This window comes from Siphateles boraxobius, unplaced genomic scaffold (genome assembly GCF_051911475.1).
Source record: "Siphateles boraxobius isolate OS27281-9 unplaced genomic scaffold, OSU_SipBor_1 65, whole genome shotgun sequence".
Classification (NCBI taxonomy): Eukaryota; Metazoa; Chordata; class Actinopteri; order Cypriniformes; family Leuciscidae; genus Siphateles; species Siphateles boraxobius.
Window position 1 is genome coordinate 21,660,877 of NW_027509192.1, and position 19,035 is coordinate 21,679,911.

Consider the following 19,035-nt stretch of genomic DNA (forward strand, 5'->3'; position numbering starts at 1 on the left):
GCTTAATGACTTGAGATGAACAATAGAACAACTTCTTGTCCATTTCTTGGTTTTAAAAAGAATGATTTGACTGCATGGCTAATGAATTGTTTACAAGTAAGAGATATTGTGTGTTTAATCTCAGGTGTGACGAATCTTATTTGTAAAAGTGGTGATAGGTGCCAGTGTTGCTTAGTTAGGACCAGTTTTCCTGCTCATGATGCACCCAAAAGGGTTAGTATTTTTTTTTTTTTTTGTTCTTTGGTTTACAGCACTGGCTGGACAGCATGAATTTAGATGGGGTAATAGAAGTCTCCAAATCATATAAACACGGATATTGTTTACCTTTGTTAATTATGAATTCACAGTTTAGTATTGCCTGCATCATGTTTGCATGAGCAGTGTTTTAAAAAGAAATATACTTTTGTAGATTGTTTGTTTTAGAAATGAAGTTTGCCTTAATAGACCATGTATTTGTTATGCCAAATTACCTATATTCTATTGTTGTATTTTTCAATTTATTCCTGTTTTTTAAACACTCTCTTAGTGCAGTGATTCAAGGTTCAAAGCGGTTGGTTTTGTGAATGAGACGCATGCAGGTGCTGTTAAACCAGTGTAGTTTGGCGTTAAATGCACTCACAAATGAATAAATTGTAGCACTTTTCAATGAAATAACTTATTTACTGTATTGTCAAAAGCTGGAAATGCAATATCCCAAACAAAAAAGCCAAAATTTTGACCAAAGTCGAAATATATAATTGTTTCCATGATAGAAAGTATTGTGTGGAGAATGGTTTGCAGTGACTAACCATAGAAAGTTTGGGGAAACTCTGAATATCAACATGTTTTCATGTTAAATGAGGAAAGACATACTGTAATCACTATAATGACTATTAATGAATGATGCCCCTTTCTTATTTCATAAATAAACATTCAAATGAAACACTTGATGATACTGGGTCATTTTTGTGTGTGTATTTACTCCAATTCTTTAATCAATTCTTACTTCTCTTGTATCTTCATTAGACAAATGTAAACATTTGCATTTTTAAACGTGAGAGCAACATTACAGCTTGAAGAAACAAAGGCAGGTTTGACATATCTTGACATAAAGAATATAATAATACAATTTATTTACTCTATGCAGCAAGCCTCCTACAGATCCTGTGCTGCTCTCTACTGTTCATTCAGAGACTCACATCATTATTCTTAGTTTCATTATTTTGTAAACTAAATACTGATAATGCTTCATTCTACAATGACAATTATTAATACAACTACAAAAGGAATGTATGTAAAGACAAACTTTGATGGTGACTTGACAAACCCTTGTGGAAAAACAAGTGCACTTAGACTTTACGACACTGTTTCCAATTAAAAACATAAAAACTTTGTATGCGTTTTGGCCATTTATTTACAGCACAGCTTTTTGGGGGCCGGCAAACGATTGCTAGGTGGTTACCGGACGGACATATGGATAAATAAAGGATAGAATTAGAATTTTAAGGATCTCAGAAGAGGTAGTAGTTCACAGTAAATACTGTATAAATATTCACATTTTGCCAAGTCAACATATTTAGCAGCTGTCACACTATAATAAGCAAAAAACTAGCTAGAATTTGAAAGAAATTCTAAATTTTTACTAAAATAATGTATACTATAAAACTGACTATATACAACATATGTACTACAAAATGCACAGTAATAATTCATACAAAAATGTGTTTGTTTGAAAGAAAAGTCTTTAAGATGCAGCTGATGTGGACCTCTTAAAACAGCTGACTTACTCATCAAACCTGCTAGTCCTCATAGTTTCCCTTGAACCTAATCTCATTCCATCTTATGACATTTTGTTTCTGCTCAAGAAAAGTGTGATTCATTCAGTACCAGTGATGCCATATCACGCACATGGTGCATTTTCCATACTGATGTTCTATACTATTTTTCTATACTATTGTCCTTTCCTTGCTAGTTTGAATAATTCAGATAATGAACAACACTGAGACCAGGGGCCGGTTGCATAAACTGCTAAGACTATTCTTGCAAGTTAATCATCATTAATCAACATAGATGGGTCTAATTTTATACTGAAAAGTAAGACTGATTACCTATTAACTAACTGCTAGTTGGTATATTTCTTAGCCATTATATTAAGAAAGTCTTATGTTTATTCAACTGGCCCCAGATGTCACACTTACAACGACGATCTAACATAGCTCTCTTTCAGGTCTGTTCAACTGGTTTGATGTAACACAGCTGGGAGCAAACTTGTCCAACTCACTCAAAGCACTAAATTATTTTCTTAAGAGCATACGCTTTTTTGTTTTTGTTTTTTGTTCTGTTGATTTTGTTGGATCTACAAGGAGAACATCCTGTGTGTGAGGGACATTCATTGGCGTCTGATTTGTTGTTCCATCCTTGAATCTGTAAGGTGCAGAGACAAAATCAGCAATTGTGTAAAACATGAATATTATTTGAATTATAAAGTATTATACATAATGGTCAAATTTGTTGTGCTGAATTTTTATTTTTACATTTTGATGATACTGATATATGTAGACTAGATACATTATTTCTAGACACACATATAAATGTACATTTACATATTTAAAAAAAAATACTACTTTTATTTCTACTTTTGTCTTTTTGCTTTAGGGTGAAATGTGGCCTTAAGATTCACCTGAATATTGTGGCAAACAATCAAAAGATATGTTAACCCAATCTTGTCTTATTTAAATAATAACTTTATTAATAATTTTTTTAATGTATAAATTATCATGGGATGTTTAATGGCATAGCACAAGGAGTATACTGTCTGTATGCTAAGTTTCAAACACTTACTCCAGTTCTTTTAGTTTACTGTGTGGATTCTCCAGCAGATCTGAGAGCAGTTTAACTCCTGAATCTGACAGTTTATTTCCTCTGAGATCCAGTGCTTTTAGCTGTGATTGGTTAGAGCTGAGAGCTGATGCCAGAACAGCACATCCCTGTGCCGTAAGCCCACAATATGTAACACTGCAAAGGGTTGTGCAATTATAACAAGATTACTTTAAATTGCATTTTCTGATTTTTCTGTAAAAACAGACAAATGTTCTGTGTTAAGTATAGATACATCGACCTTTCAACACATTGTTCACTAACAACAACAAGGTGTAACCTATAATGCATTGCTAATGATCCACATGACAAAAGTTACTGTTATTGACTGTATTTTTGTTTAAAAAAAAAAGCAAAAAACAAAACAGATTGCTGCAGCATATTTTCACTTACTTACTTACTCTCCCTACGAATGCAGAGCTCAGAGAATCCCCAAATATTGGTCTTAAAGTAACATACACCAAGACCATTACAAAGGATGGGTAAATGATGGGATAATCATTATTGGGTTAAAGAAAACTTTATTACCTCAGTGACTGCAGTCCTGATAGAAGATGACACACTCCCACTGAAAGCTGCTTTAAGCCTGAGTCAAGCAGGTCATTAGCACTGAGGTTCAGCTCTCTCAGACTCGAGTGTTTGGATGTGTCCACATAACCCACCATCTGACAGCTTTTATGAGTTAGATTGCAATTATTCAGCCTGAGAAAAGCATAAAAACAATGAAAAAGTTTTAAATATCCATACAGTTTCATTTGTTAATTGTGAAATGTTCACATGAATCTAGAGGCCTGTTACCATAATCTCTCTAGACAAACATGTGGGTCTTCAAACACAGGGAGCAGATCCTTTACTCCTGAGTCTGTGAGGTTATTAATGCTGAGATCCAGCTCTCTCAGGTGTGATGGGTTTGACTTTAAAGCAGATGACAGTGCAGAACTTCCTCTGGCTGTAATTTTACAGTCTGATAGACTGCGAATAGTAAAGGCAAACAAACATAAACTAGTGTCGTTTGATACACAGCATGTGACATTATTTCCTCAGAATCAGATTGTTAGCACCATGTTATTGCCCTGTGGGCTGTGTGTTAATCTACTTGATTAGTCTACTTGATAAATTGTAATACCTCAGTTTCTCAAGCTTGCAGGAATGGTTCTTTAGGCCAACACAGAGCAGTTCCACTCCTGAATCCTGGAGGTCGTTCAAACTTAAATCTAAATGTTTCAGGCTTGTAGAGGAGGACTGAAGTACTTGGGCCAGTGCAGCACAGCTTTTTCTCGTCAGTTCACAGCCTATCAACCTAAAAAAAAAGCCTCCAGTTTATATTTGTAGACTTTACAATATGACTGCTGTTTTTCATCTGCCTAGTTGTAAGGGGTACTATGCAAATAGTATGTGCTGCGTTCGGAAAGAAAAGGGGGTAACTCCCTCTGTAAGGTTGGAACAAGCAAAGACGGTGGGTAATCCCGCCACTCGCGCCCCCCCTCTTCATCTGTGACCTCCGTTGGTGATGGGGATGTCAACGGAGAGGAGAAGCCCTATCCTCATCTGCCTAATGTATGGATGAAGGGAGTGTGCAATAGTCCCAGTTCTTCTTCTATCGCTGTTTTGATATTGGGAGTACGTAGCATAATATATATAGGCTGTTACAGAAGTGGAAAGCAGGTGTTGATGAATGGGCATGACTGCTAGCAGAGTCCCACTTTCCCATTGTTCAGCCCGTCCGATAAATGCGGAAGTTGCATTTTGTTTCCCCATGTGGTCATGTACGAATGGACTGTATAATAGAGGAGAATGGAGGAGGCATGGACACCAGGGAATGGAAGGACAAAGCATAAAGGTGGACGTTGTCACCATTGTGAATAATTCTGTCAGTAACATTTGGCTACAGCCCAGCTGGTTTCACAGCACAGTGAGCAGGCATTTGTTCAGTATTGCGGAGTGCGTATTAATGTCCCAAAAGCGTTAACTCCATGACACAATGTTGAGTTCCTCTTTGAAAGGGAAAATCTAGATCGTTCATTTAACAATATACCGTATGTAACACAGTTCCATTGCCACAATTCAGCCATGCCTGCCCGTCTTCCTTCAGACCCTAGGCGTCCTTTTATTTTGTGATAAATGTTATTCCTTTCTATGTAAAGCACTTTGAATTGCCTAGTGTATGAACTGTGCTATGTAAATAAACTTGCCTTGCCTAATTACAAAACAAGTACAAATGTATTCTCTGTAAACCGGGCCAAATGAGTGAACACTGTTACTGCATTCCTGACATGGGTCAGATCCTTAGTCACCTCTCAGATGCCAAATACTGACACTGCTGTAAAAAAATATCAGAATAGACACACTGGTTTTAAGAAAAAGCCTCGGTTACAACTGTAATGCTGTAATGCTGCGTCGATTGATGCTGTGGGAATGTTCTGGTGATTGCGTTGTGAAGCATCTGTGAAATCAGTCCAACGGTGTGACGAGATGTTAGAGGTAGGTGAGGTCACAAATTAGGAAACTATAAAGCATGCCCAAACAACGCTAGCTTCTAATAGGCAGTAGGGGTGTGAACCTACACTGGTCTCACGGTTCGGTTCGATTACGATTATCATGTCATCGATTCAGTTCAATTTGATATCGCGATGCATCGCGGTGCACTGCATCTGCAATTAAAATTTTTACTCCAAAAGTGATGTGTGCATTCGCACGCGCATGTTCGCCTGTTCGGGAAGTCGCACTGACAGAAACAGTGACATTCCATTTGAAGTTTCAAGGGAGTAAAGCCTGTATATGCCATTTAGTAAATGAAATTGTGTCAAATCAATTTTGTTGTAAAGAAATGTTCATTTAAAAGCAGCGCTCATTCATCAGTGTATAATGTTACCATAGAGATGCGCGCATCGACCGTCGCCGAGCCCACTGTTGAAGGTAACGATCATCCATTTATAATCAAACGTAACAACACAGAATAATTGTAATTTGACCATCGGGTTCGGATACTTAAATCAGCTCTATGTGTGCGTGACATGAGCGCACAAAGCGCATGTCTTCTCCAGGTCGTGCTTACCAGGTTGTTCATTAGAGCCGAAATGTGCCCAGAATAGATGTAGGCTTTTAAAATATATAGAGCATTTTTAATTACTCGCACTTGCGTCTCGCCTCCTCTGCCATTGTATGCTACCGCGACAAAGCACACACGCGACAAATTACGTCAGAAAAGCGTCAGTATAACCGGTTATGGTCTATTACTGAACCGATACCGAATCGTCCTCGTCTGCATCGCGATGCATCGTAGAAACGATTCATTTCGACACCCCTAATAGGCAGAGGTAAGTCGCTGACTGGCACGCAGGAGGTATGGCAGGGTGACGCAACGTCTCATTCCCTCTTCAGGGAACCAAGTTTACAGACAGACCTAGTCCAGGTGAACATTGTCCAGATCTCCCGGGCAGAATGATCGGGGGAAAAACGTAGAGACATAGCCGTGGGCATGACGGAACCATATAGCATCCATTCCCAGAGGAGTTGGATGTGTGAGGCTGAACCAGAGTGAACAGTGAGATGTCTCTCGAGATGCAAACAGATCCACTTGTGCCTGGCCAAACACCCTCCATATCTGCTCCACCACCTCAGGGTGGAGCCTCCCATCCCCGGGCCTCAGCCCCTGTCTCGACAGGAAATCTGCTCCCTGGTTCTGGCACCCATGGATGTAAGCTTCCCTGAGTTAAAGCAGCTTTCCCCTGGTGATTTATGTAGGCGACCACTGATGGTTTCTTCCACATAACCAAAGCACATAAGCATCGCAGCGTGACCTTGATCAAGTGAAAAGGATTGCCCCTCTGGGAAAATCCCCTGGTCCCGAGCCACCACTGTAGGGGTCTCATGTACAACAGGCCAAAATGTTTCACGTTGGACACTGCTGCCATCAAACCCAGCAGGCTCTGAAACTGTTTCACCGTGCTTGCATCGTAACCAAATCCCACACCACGTCTAGAAAAGTGGTCCTCTGTGCTGGAGAAAGCACACTCTACTAGGCGTTATTTTGTAACAAACCAGTCCAGTTTTAAACTTGAGCAGCATGACTGACTGATTCAGATGACGCAGATCCAAAATGGGACGCAACCCAAGAGAAAGATCAGTGGCCCATCGCAACTCAGAGCATCATGGCCAACCCTCCCCCACCCTCATCGAGGTCTCCTAACAGGTCTGCCTAGTAGGCCTGCACCAATGACCAGATGCTGCATAAGCTTTGGCCACCAAACAGGGATTGAAATTAACTTTTTCACTCACCGGCCAATTTGGCTACTAAATGTTTAAGTTATCAGCCATTCAGAACTTCTACTAGCCAAAAAATGAACCAGATTAACTATGTCACAGCTTATACATTTTTTTCGAGGTTGGGGGGGGGGGGGGGGGTGGATTCATACATTCATTTCATTATTTAAACAAAATCCTGTCATCCATGCATCTCCGCCCTTCCTCATTCATCCTCATCACCAAAAATGTATTTTAGACATTAGCTTACAAGAAATTCCCCAGCAAAGTGAGTAAACATAATAAGTAAGCTGCCAAACTGGCTCGTGATTTGACAGCGTTACCCGCCACAGTTGATTTTTAACCACATTTGACGGGTTGGCGGGGGTTCATTTCAAACCCTGCCACCAAAGCCGAAGTTGTTCTGACTGGCTTGGTGGGCAATGTCAGGGCCTTTAGGGACGATGCAGACTGAGGTGAGAGATAGCTAGCTAGCATCTCTTCCACCTTAGTCATCGCCCCATAACCATGCTCTTTGTGGCCAACTATTGAGGAATAGTGTGTTGTTTGTGCACTGTGAATCCACAATCTTGACATCTCAGTGTACGTAACCTAGAAGGTTTTTAAAGTGAATAAAATGTGTGCCACTGCTATTGTACCCAGTAGGAAGTAATAGTTATATATAAATTAGTGCCCACTTATTATATATTAGAACTTACCTTAATATTTCCAGTTTACAGCTTGTATCTGTCAGCACATCAGAAAGCATTTTCACACTTGTATCGTGTGGATTGTTGTATGTCAAATCAAGTTCAATTAAGTAAGACGGGTTTGATCTCAAAGCCGAGGCCAAAGAGGCACCGCCGTCTCTACCAATGCTACAATTGAAAAGTCTGCAACAGCAAGAAAGAAAAGAAAAAAAAATCACAAATTAAATGTTAGTTGTTTCTCCTAGACAGCAATGTGATAAAATGGAGAACAAATGGAGACTTTTGATGTTCCTTCTGAGTGAAAACCCATCAATGATTATTTTATTTTCATACCACTGCACGTCAACAGGTTTTGAGACTCAATGCAATGACTTATAGTTCGTAATTTAGCAATTAGCAAGCAGTTTGCAATGTATGCCATTGTAAATATCTTCAACATCCTATACCATGAGTTTGAGTCCTTCCTACCTCAGTCTGTTTAGTTTACACTGAAGATTCCCCAATCCAGCAGCAAGTTGGTTTATTCCTGAATCCTGAAGATTGTTAGAACTCAAATCCAGCTCTCTTAGACATGAGAGACTTGAACTAAGAACAGAGGCCAGGCCGGCACAGCTTTTCTCTGTCACATTACAACACCTCAATCTGAAGGGAAAAGATTAAAAAGATTCACCAACTATATTTGAAATTACATTACAAGAAAAACTTAACTGTTTATCTCATCTAAGTCCTAAAACTGGATCTGCAAAGTATGTGAATGTATCAAGTTACATGAATACTTTCACATGCTACTGCATTCTGAAATGTGTCCAAATACATCTCATAACAATGCAAATATGCACTGCATTCTCAGCTTTGCTGCAAGGGTTGCTAGAGTTTTCTTTTGGAAGTCAACTGTCATGGCAAAGGAATAATTTGAAGAGAATCTTCCTGTGCAAGTTAAATAAAATTAGTTGACATATTTACAATCGGCTATACGAATAATAGAACATCCAGTTTAATCCCTTTAAGGTAATTTTATTGCAACCTAATACTGAGGTTGTTATCAATGTATTAAAATAAGAAAGCATGTTTAGTATGTACAACAGGACTGCATGCTTGGAATATGCTAGAAAAGTGTACACATCTGTGTTTGCATACTTGAGTAGAGTGAGATACATACAGAACTGATCGAGATGCTTTGATTACTGGCAACAGTCTCAACAGTCCCTCATTCGAGGTCATGCTCGGATGAATGAACTTTGCCAAGTCAAAAACATCCAGTTCTTCAGCAGATGTCAGCAATATGTAAGCCAAAGCAGAAAAACGTGAAGGAGACAGCTTTCCAGCATAAAAACCCTGTGAATGTATAAATTCCCGCACTTCCTCAACCAGAGAATCATCTTTCAGTTCACTTAGGCAGTGGAAAAGACTTATTGCCTTCTCTGCTGAAGGGTGGTCCCTGATTTTTTCCTTGATGTATTGAAGTGTTTTCATGTTGCTTTCAGCATCGCTCAGCACCGAAGTCAGCAGCTCCTGAAGAAGAGTCTGATTGGACTCAAGTGACAGTCCCAACAAGAAGCGAAGAAAAAGGTCCAAATGTCCATTGTCACTTGCTAAAGCCTTATCCACAGCACACTTCAGAAATTCATGCATTGATAGTTTTTTTAATGTACTCATGATTTTAGCATTTGTCGTCTGACTGAGGACATTTCGCTGCTTGTTGACAAACACAAGGAAGGCATACAATGCTGCCAAAAACTCCTGCATACTTGCGTGTACGAAGCTGAAGACCCTCTCCTGAAGCAGTCCTGCCTCTTCCCTAAAAATTTGGGTGCAAACTCCTGAATACACAGATGCAACATTGAGTTCAATGCCACATTCCTTCAAATCTTCCTCATAGAACAATAAATTACCATTTTCAAGTTGTTTAAAAGCCAGCTTTCCAAGCAACAATGTGGTCTGGTTATCCAACTTCAAACCTTCTTCGGAAATCCCATCGAATTTGTGACTCCCTTGCTTGATCTGGAAAATTAGGAAGTGTGCGTACATTTGTGTCAGGGTCTTGGGAATTTCACCACCATCAGGATCCCGAAACATCTTTTCAAGAACTGTAGCTGATATCCAACAGAACACTGGGATGTGGCACATGATGTGAAGGATCTTTGAAGACTTCAAGTGTGAGATTATTCTGGAGGACAGTTCTGGATCACCTATTTTTTTGATGAAGTACTCTTCTTTATGGGAGTCATTGAAACCTCGTACCTCGGTTACTCGGTCAATGAAGTCAAGTGGTATTTGACCTGTTGCAGCTGGTCGTGAAGTTATCCAGACCAAAGCAGAAGGAAGCAAGTTCTTGCAGATGAGGTTTGTCAGTAGGACACTGATTGAGACTGATTCTGTCACACTGGAGCAACTCCTGTTGTTTTGAAAATCCAGAGGAAACCGACATTCATCAAGTCCATCAAAGATGAAGACAATCTTGTATTTGTCTGAATGTAACACTTCTGCGTCTATTTTTAGATTGAAGAAGCGCTGAAGAATGTGTATCAGACTAATTTTCCTGTCTTTAAAACAATTCATTTCACGAAAAGGAAGTGGAAATATCATCTGGACATCCTGGTTGGCTCTCTTCTTAACCCAGTCCAGTGTGAACTTTTTCACGGACACTGTTTTCCCAATGCCAGCGATTCCTTTGGTTAGCACAGTTAGGATTTGTTTGGTAGAACCGGGACAAGCTTTAAAGATATCATTAGCTTTGATTGGTGCATCTATTGAGGCTGTATGTTTAGATACCATCTCGATCTGTCTGATTTCATGTTCCCCGCTGTGCTCACTGCTTCCAACATCAGTGATATAGAGCTCTGTATAGACGTTTTCAAGCAGAGAAGGGCTACTGTGCTCTTCATTCCCCTCGAAAATACACTGACACCTGTTCCTCAACGTCCTCTTAAGCTTACATGTCCAGTTCAGATCCTCTGTGAAGTTTGACATAAGATGTAGTTAGAATAAAAAAAAATGACTAGATCATTTAAAGATTTGAAAATCTAGATTTAAAGATTCATATGAAACCACTGAAATGAATACCATTAAGAACATTTGACCTTAATTCCTTCTGCTGAGTTCTGAAAGAAAAAACAGGTGTGAAAATGCAAAAATAAAATCATCAGGATGTTTAATGTTGCCATGTTTTATTTGTTGATAATGTAAAATAACTTTATATTAAATGTGAAGTGTATAATTCTTCTAATGTTGCTCATATTCCAGCTTAACGTTGCACAGTAAATGTTTTTTGTTTATGTTGCACTGGCAGACATCTTGAAATTATACTGACACCTATCAGCATAAATTACACAAAACTAAACATTTTTAGTTCACAATAACATTGAAAAGGAGCTTTATTCACAATCAATAAATTACACACTATACCTCTAAATAAATAATACACACAAAAAACTAATATTTTGCATCATCTGCTGTATACCTGTATGTTATTTCAAATTAGTCCGATCAACGCCACTGATTCCTGCACATTAGGAAATGTGGTGAAGGTTTTTCAGTGAAAAACAACTTAAATATGGGTCTGTTCTACACAAGACTGTACTTACAATATAATATAGCATAAGAGTCTTATGGACCAACATGGTACTATATGAAGGTGCGTAACTGATTTTAATTTTGGGTGAACAATTCCTTTAAACTGATGTCAAACTTTGTGTGAAGCAGACACACTTTTCAGAAGACTAATATAAATATATGCTTTAAAATGCACCATAAGCATTTGTGTTTACTTCTCTATCATACAAACAAACTAAATGATTTAACACATTGCTTCACATTAACACATACTTCAGTTCTGTGTGGATTGGTTCTCTTCTGAAGTTGTTAGGATCATCCATTGACTGTTTGTGATGAATCGGCCTGCAGTGAAGAAATTATTTAATGGAGGCAAAATCTTATAATATAATTAATGTTTAAGGCATTATTCACGTTTATTAGAATAAGGGTCTCACCTGTGTTCAGGGATTTCCGTCTTGAAGTATAACGGGGAAGATTGATTCCCAAGTGACACTTGACTCGGTTCAGCGTGTTCTTTTGGCTTGTTCAAACTCCAAAAACAAAAATGAATGAATGAATGAATGTAGTTCAGTGCTAACACTTTAGGTTGTGTTGTACATTTGGATGGACTGTTGGATGACAGTGCATATAATATTAAATAAAAAAAATAACTCAAATCTTAAAATACCCAAGGCTAGGACCAGTAAAAAGATCAGTGAAAGGTCATAATTGTCATGTTTATGTTCAGTTAGTTTATTTTTTATGGACTTTTAGTTTGTTTGTCCTTAGTCACATGTTTAAGTTGTCCAAGTTCATGTACACTAATCAATCATCACTGCTGTTTGTCATTATGTTCATTACCATTGTGTATTTCAGTTCCTCACCTCTTGCCCTCATTGGTTTTGTTTGTGTGTTTTGCACACGTTATGCTCGGGTTTCATCTCTTGGATTAATAAAGAACATTTATATTGTTATTCATCATCTACCTTCTTCTCTTGGACTAAGCGTGACAATAATTAAGCAAAACGAGCACATTATAATTTTGTTCATTAGCCTTCAGTCGCTATTCGTGCAAACATGATTGACAATGTTTGGGCCACTTATTCTTTTGCTGATGTCTGTTTACACATACTTCATTTCTGTGTGTATTGGTTCTCTGCTGAAGTCCTTAGGATCATCCATTGACTGCCCACTTTTCATTGATAAACCGCTTGGCAAGGAGAAGTCAGAGTCTGTGCGATGAATCTGCCTATAATGAAGAAATGACTTAGTCAGAAGCAAAAGCTCCCGTTACCGGGTTTACAATGATCGAGTAATTTGTATTGAGCTCATCATATGATCTGAACATGAGGTGACCCACTCCATGTAAAATAAAGCAGCTTTAATTAGGCTTTAAATTACTTGATCTCATGTATAGATTATTATTATTAACATATTTTTATTCATTACTTTATGTGTGAAACTTTGTAATGAGAGGAAATTTACCACTTTTGATATTCAGAAACTATAACTATAAGCCATAATGCTACTGAAAAGTGTAAGCATTGAGCCTGATGTATTGTGTAAACAAGCACAATCTTACACTATAATCACAAGCTAGTGGTTATAGTTTATAAAGTTTTAAATATGGATATTTTTCTTACACAAAGGCAAGGCTTCACTTCCGAAGGCCTTTATTAACCCTGTGTGGAGTATTATTATTATGGATGGATGCACTTTGTGGGCTTCAATTTTCTTTCCAGAAATTCACTCCCATTATAAAGCTTGGAAGTGCCAGGACATTTTTTAATATAACTCCAATTGTATTCGTCTGAAGGAAGAATGTCATATACAACTAGGATGACTTGAGGGTGAGTAAATCGTGGGCTAATTTTCATTTTTGGGTAAACTAAGGTGAGATAGAGATTATGGTGGATGAGATTGTACTAGTTCGTATGAATTACTTACCAATTCGCCAAAACCTACTACCAAAATGAACTGCCATGAAATTGTGTTGTCCTCTCACAGTCATTATGGCTTCTGAAGATATTTATGGCAGTTTTATGGTGCTCAACACTATCATGCCAATTTATAACTATTTTACTTTTTTTTTTTATTGGTGTATGAATTCATGTGATCTCGTTCGTTCATTTCTTTGCGATCTGCTTACGTCCAACAGCTGAGAGTTAGGTGCATGCGTGGAAATCATACCAAACAACATTGGTGCAAATCTAACTGCACAAATTCATACAGAATCGGCAACTTCCAGTCTACTTTTGTTGTATTGACCAGAGCAAACATTCCTCAAAATATCTCCTTTGCTGTTTTACGGAAGAAAAAAAATCAAATTGGTTTGGGATGACATGATGGCAAGTAAATGACGTCAGAAATTAAACTCCTGTATTCCTTTAATTATACAACATTATTCATATTTGTTGATGATGTTATAATATTTGTAAAATTTTAAAGAAACTTAGCAATGTCTGTGCATCATAAGCAGTTTGTAATATTATAGTCAGCTGTGTATATGGGTTTCTTGTGAGGCAAAACTCTTCACTAACACAGTTTGCTGTGCGAGTGAGGTACATGCTCTGGTCTGAAAACTAATATATAAATGCATCAAAAGCTGTTACATTGAGAATTATTATAATTAGAATTGTTTAACACATTGCTAACATACTTCAGTTCTGTACGGATTGGTTCTCCACTGAAGTTGACAGGAACAATCTTAGACTCCTCACTTTTCATTGACAAACCGCTCGGCAAAGAGAAGTCAGAGTCCTCATGATTAATCAACCTAAAATGAAGGAAAGTTTCAATGGAAATAAAATTTGACTACTTGTTTGAGTAAGTTTCCACAAGCTTATCCGAGATGGGTATGAGCTCACCGGTGTTGAGCGGTCTTCTCCTTCAGTGTTAACAGACGAGACAAAGACTCGTTTCCCAGTGACACATGACTTGGTCCAGGTGAAGCCGGTTTCTTTGGCCTTTTCAAGCTTTACAAACAAACCCAGAGCTGACACTTTATGATATGTTTTATGATGTGTTGAATCAAGTGCAGAAATAAACAGATGAATAAACAAGAAACAGCTCAAACCTTAAATCATCTAGTTCAACCGCTGGCCCTTTGTCGCCACTCATTTTACTGTTGGAATGACCAATCTTAACTAGTCTAGATTAGCCTTCATCATTTAAAGTCATCATCCATAAACCTGAGACAACAGACCGACACTGATGTAAATCACCACTGAAAGAAAAGTACCAGTCACAGAATTGATAACAAATGACATTAAGACTGTGAGAACTGATTGTTGTTTTCAAGACACAGATTCATAAAATTAATTGAGTTTTGGGTTTAGCATTTGTAAAATCAGACATGGTTTAGATTTATTTATGTTTCATTATACAAGAAACTTACATTTTCTAAAGTAGCATTTAGTGATAACTAATTGAAAGCATAATATGAGTATTTATTTTCTGAAACAAGTTAAAACTCATAATGTTTACCTTAGTTGAACATGAAAGACATATCATTTAATGGTGTTAAAGTATCTTTGATTGTATAAAAATATGTTTAAAAAAAATGCATAATATAGTATATAGGTAATCATTACCCTGAACACACGCAGATATGTCGGAGTTTCAAGAGCCATGATACTTGTTACAGTACGTTATATAAACTGCATAAATGTTAATATTGTAAACATATTTTATTACTCACCTCTTAATATGGATTTCTGCTTATGAAAATACAAACATTTTAGCTCCCTTTCGGTTCCCTTTGCTCTGCTTTCCAACTGTTTGAGAGTATTATTTTTCTTGTCACCTTCTTCTTATGTAAAATGGAATGCAGCTCTTCAACATTTTATCTCATGAACCATGATGAACAAGAGGCTCTCTTAAAGGCACAGCCCACAATTAAAGCATTGGCAATGAAAAAATGAACTGGCTCTCATGCCTCTTTTGAACTTGTATGAACTTCCTCCTTGGAACACAAGAATGATATGCCTAATACTACCAATAAGTGTGCAATGTAACACAAAACATGCTGCAATTGTCTCTATTAAATTGGACTGTCAAAACGTACTGAAATGATGGTGCAGACGCAAGGGGATCCATTTGCAGAATTTATTAGAAAGGTCAAAACAGGCAGGGTCAAACAGTGGCAAACAGAACAGAGAAGGCAAGGCTGAGACAAACCAGGTAGACAGGCAAAGGGTCGAGGCAGGCAGAGAGAATCAGAGTCCAGTAAACAGTCCAGGGTCAGGGCAGGCAGAGAAAGGTCAGCAACAATAAACAATCCACAGGTCAAACACAGAAATCAAACTCGGGAAGATAACACTCAGAAATGATGGCCGGAGCAGATCAAGACTTCGCACTGAATGAGTGTGTGAATGAGGCTTATATGAGTGTGTGTGAATGAGGTGCAGGTGTGAGTGCAATCAGTGCAGTGCAGATGTATGGTGTTTGGTGTAATCAGCCCAGGGAGGTGTGTGATGGGAAATGTAGTCCAAGTAACCCCAGGAAGTGCGTGGCTATTCGTGACAACTTCATTTAAAAACAAACAAAATAAAAACATTAGAAAAATGTCTCAAATCATGTACACACACAAGACATTGAGGCAGTGTTGTTACTATTAACTAAAACTGAAACTATTAAAAAAATTTCTTTTAGTAATTGAAGATACGCTGAAATAAAATATAAATATAAATATTAGATGAATATCTTCACATAAGCCCATAATAAATGTCACATTGACCTGTGCCCTTTAATATATTAGGGCTCAACAATAAGGATTTTTTTCTATTGGCCCAGTTAGACCAGTTCAGATTTTTACTTGCCCTGATAAAATTCACAATAAGTTATTGTTTTCATTGTTTTTGACCTATGTATCCCTGTAAACAGAGCTTTAAGATTTTCAGGTTTTACAGGCAGGAAATATACATAAATTGAATAAAGTTATCAAACACTTAGGGGGCTTTCACACTGGCAGTTTAGTTCGGAATGGGGCACGGTTCGCATGAAAAATCGCTAATGTGAACGCTGTCATGGACCCGGGTGCGCACTGGGGTACCGAACCCGAGACTACCTGGAGGAGGTGTTCTGAGTTCGGTTGCTCCCGAACCGTGCCGCGGTTCGCGTGTATGTGAAAGCAACACGGACTCGGGTGCACACTTGTTCAGGAAGTAAAGTAACCTGCGAATGCGTTTTAGCCGATTATGATGTATTTAGTTAAATAAAACACACGTAAGGGATGTGGATTTACCTTGGATACGAGCAAGAGTGAGTCTGCAGTGTATTCGCAAATAGTGCGTGCAATCAGGGCAACAAAATAATGGAAATCCACAGTCTCCTCAAAAGAGTCCATTTGCAAGCAGCGGAAAGACAGCTTATGCGACACACACACACAGTAAACCTGTGTTGTTTACTCAGCTATGCATAATAGCACCAAATTAATAAAAAACACAATATATTGACCCACGTCGTGTTTTCTATCATGCGCCGTGCACGTTTCCAATGACGTAAGATGCACGCAAACGCACCAGAGTTCGATAGAATCAAGTTGAGTGTGAAACCAGACCAACGTTGCGGGGGGCGTCGTGAACAATCGCGCTCGGCCTCGGACCGCAGCAAACGAGCCCAGTGTAAAAGCACCCTTAGAGCAGTGAGTGATTTTCTCTTTTTCTTTAGTTCTTTGATTACCATTATTGACAGTTGACTGCTGTCACTTTAAGACCTGCCGCTCATAACATAGATCTGACATGCATCCCATTTTCTCATAACTCTTTCCGTTCATTTAGGACTTCATTTAACTCTTTTAAGACCGTGCTTAACTCGACTAAACTGGCATTTTGGCATAATTTTGTGTGTTTCTGTCCCTTCAAAAGCGAAGAGAACTCAATGCGTGAACTCGTGCGCTGTCTGAAGTGGCTTTCACAGATCCAGATTCATTCTTTATTGTCCTCGATAGAAGAAATCTGTTTTCGAAGACTGTACCAGGAGCAACATTCAGCACGCATAATATGCACATAATGCAAAAAATACACATATACACAGAAATACACATATTGTTTATGAGTTAGCATCTTTTGCCTGAGGGAAGAAGGGTGAAACATGAGTTGAGAGGGTTGCTGGGATTGTGAATTATAGTGTTCGCTCTACAAATGGCAGCAGTGTCAATGAGAGCCGACAAGTTGGGAGTGGGAAGGCCAATTATTTTTGTGGAAATGTTAGTGATTTTAAGGAGCTTGTTTCTATTGGTGAGAGAGAGCATGAAAAAGCAGGTGGCACAATACAGGAGGATGGGTTCAATGATACTGCGGTACGAGAGAAGCAGGAGGTGTGGTTTGACTGAAAGAACCTCAAGTTTACATGACAAATAGTCTTTGTTGGCAGTGTCTATGGATGGCTGTGATGTGATGATCAAACCTTAATTTATTATCCAAAATAATGGCAAAGTACCTGCAACTGTCAACAATTTGTACTGACTGGGCATTGATGAAGCATGGAGAGGTTTTGGCATGTGTGCAGGATGAGTTCCTGACATCAAAATTGTTCAGGTCTCTGGTGAACGAGTTTGAGTGTCAGGATACAGGCTCGGAGACAGAAGTAAGTGAATGAACATAAACTTGTCACATACAAGGTGCGTGCTCAAAGGTGAATAGAAGGAGGATACTCTGACGTGTAGACTTTCAGGTGAGCAGGTCCTCTTCAGTGTGCTTTACATCAAACTAACTCAGTTCTGTGATACTTGCTTTCTTTCAGGTTATCCATAGGCGAACGATATTCAGGAAGGATACATGGGTTCAGGACCGGGCAGGGACCGTAGCGTGGATCCTGAGGACATCAGAACATGGATAGACAGGTTAGTATACTAAAGGTAAGTATACGTTACATTACTTGCTGCTGAACGACACGGAGAGTTTCTTAGTGACTGGGTTTGGGTCTGTTCCTGTTGGAGGCTTGACAATGACTGAGGTATCCGTGAGAGTTTTATAGAGCTGGGTGATGAGGTAATTGATTGTAACCAGGTGCAGGTGATAATTCAGGGGAAAGTGATTGCAGGTGCGCCAAAGAGGATTCTGGGGACTGTAGTGCAGAAATAGATGGTGACCCATGACTGTACCCCCCCCTCTCCGAAGGCGCGTCCTCGCGCCGTATAACATCCAAAGGGGTGGGAGGGTGGGCGCCCTGGAGGCTGACGAGGGCGTGGTTGCACAGGACAGGAAGCCTACAGGGCGGAGCTGGCAGCTCGTGGGACCAGGGTGGAAACGTCTGCGGATGTGGCCACGGCGGAGCAGGCTGTGGGTGTGGCCACGGTGGAGCAGGCTGTGGGCGTGGCCGTGATGGAACAGACTGTGGGCGTGGCCACGGCGGAGCAGGCTTTGGGCGTGACCAAGGCGGAGCTGTGGGACCCTCGGGCGACCAGGGAGGAGCTGTCGGACCCTCGGGCGACCAGGGAGGAGCTGTCGGACCCTCGGGCGACCAGGGAGGAGCTGTCGGACCCTCGGGCGACCAGGGAGGAGCTGTCGGACCCTCGGGCGTCCAGGGAGGAGCTGACCCTTCGGGTGGCCATGGCGGTGAGGACCCTTCGGGTGGCCATGGCGGTGAGGACCCTTCGGCTGGGCGCCCCCCCAAAATTTTAATGGGGAAATTGACAGGAAAGGGGGGATCCGGCAGCAAAGAGGATCAGCGGGCTCTGGCGCGGGATCAG

The 19,035-nt window shown here is 39.5% G+C and overlaps 1 protein-coding gene across 4 annotated transcripts; it reads right to left on the bottom strand.

Moving 5' to 3' along the window:
- Positions 1 to 942: 942 nt before the first annotated feature.
- LOC143721211 (protein NLRC3-like) lies at positions 943 to 15,178 on the bottom strand. Of its 4 annotated transcripts, XM_077211478.1 has the most exons (17): positions 15,043 to 15,158; positions 14,419 to 14,568; positions 14,210 to 14,317; positions 14,002 to 14,118; positions 12,475 to 12,591; positions 12,227 to 12,285; positions 11,798 to 11,893; positions 11,634 to 11,705; positions 10,872 to 10,909; positions 8,968 to 10,762; positions 8,277 to 8,450; positions 7,818 to 7,991; positions 3,983 to 4,156; positions 3,655 to 3,828; positions 3,385 to 3,558; positions 2,821 to 2,994; positions 943 to 2,403 (listed from the first exon to the last, which is right to left on the bottom strand). In XM_077211478.1, the coding sequence occupies exons 8-17, from the start codon at positions 11,681 to 11,683 to the stop codon at positions 2,274 to 2,276; spliced, it is 3,057 nt and encodes a 1,018-aa protein (XP_077067593.1). In that variant the 5' UTR covers positions 11,684 to 11,705; positions 11,798 to 11,893; positions 12,227 to 12,285; positions 12,475 to 12,591; positions 14,002 to 14,118; positions 14,210 to 14,317; positions 14,419 to 14,568; positions 15,043 to 15,158; the 3' UTR covers positions 943 to 2,273. The 4 variants fall into 4 exon arrangements, with proteins under 4 accessions (XP_077067593.1, XP_077067590.1, XP_077067589.1 ...); XM_077211475.1 differs by lacking the exon at positions 12,227 to 12,285 and having other exon boundaries at positions 15,043 to 15,178; XM_077211474.1 differs by lacking the exon at positions 12,227 to 12,285 and having other exon boundaries at positions 14,419 to 14,533; positions 15,043 to 15,172.
- Between the last annotated feature and the right edge of the window lie 3,857 nt (positions 15,179 to 19,035).

What these genes read in the sequence shown, in the direction of transcription:
- LOC143721211 (XM_077211475.1), bottom strand. Translation starts at nt 14,462, where the DNA reads ATGAGTGGCGACAAAGGGCCAGCGGTTGAACTAGATGATTTAAG. An exon ending in CCAATCCGTACAGAACTGAA is followed by an intron (nt 12,592 to 14,001) that starts GTATGTTAGCAA and finishes TCTTCATTATAG; the next exon opens with GCAGATTCATCGCACAGACT. An exon ending in TGCAAGCTTGAGAAACTGAG is followed by an intron (nt 3,829 to 3,982) that starts GTATTACAATTT and finishes TACTATTCGCAG; the next exon opens with TCTATCAGACTGTAAAATTA.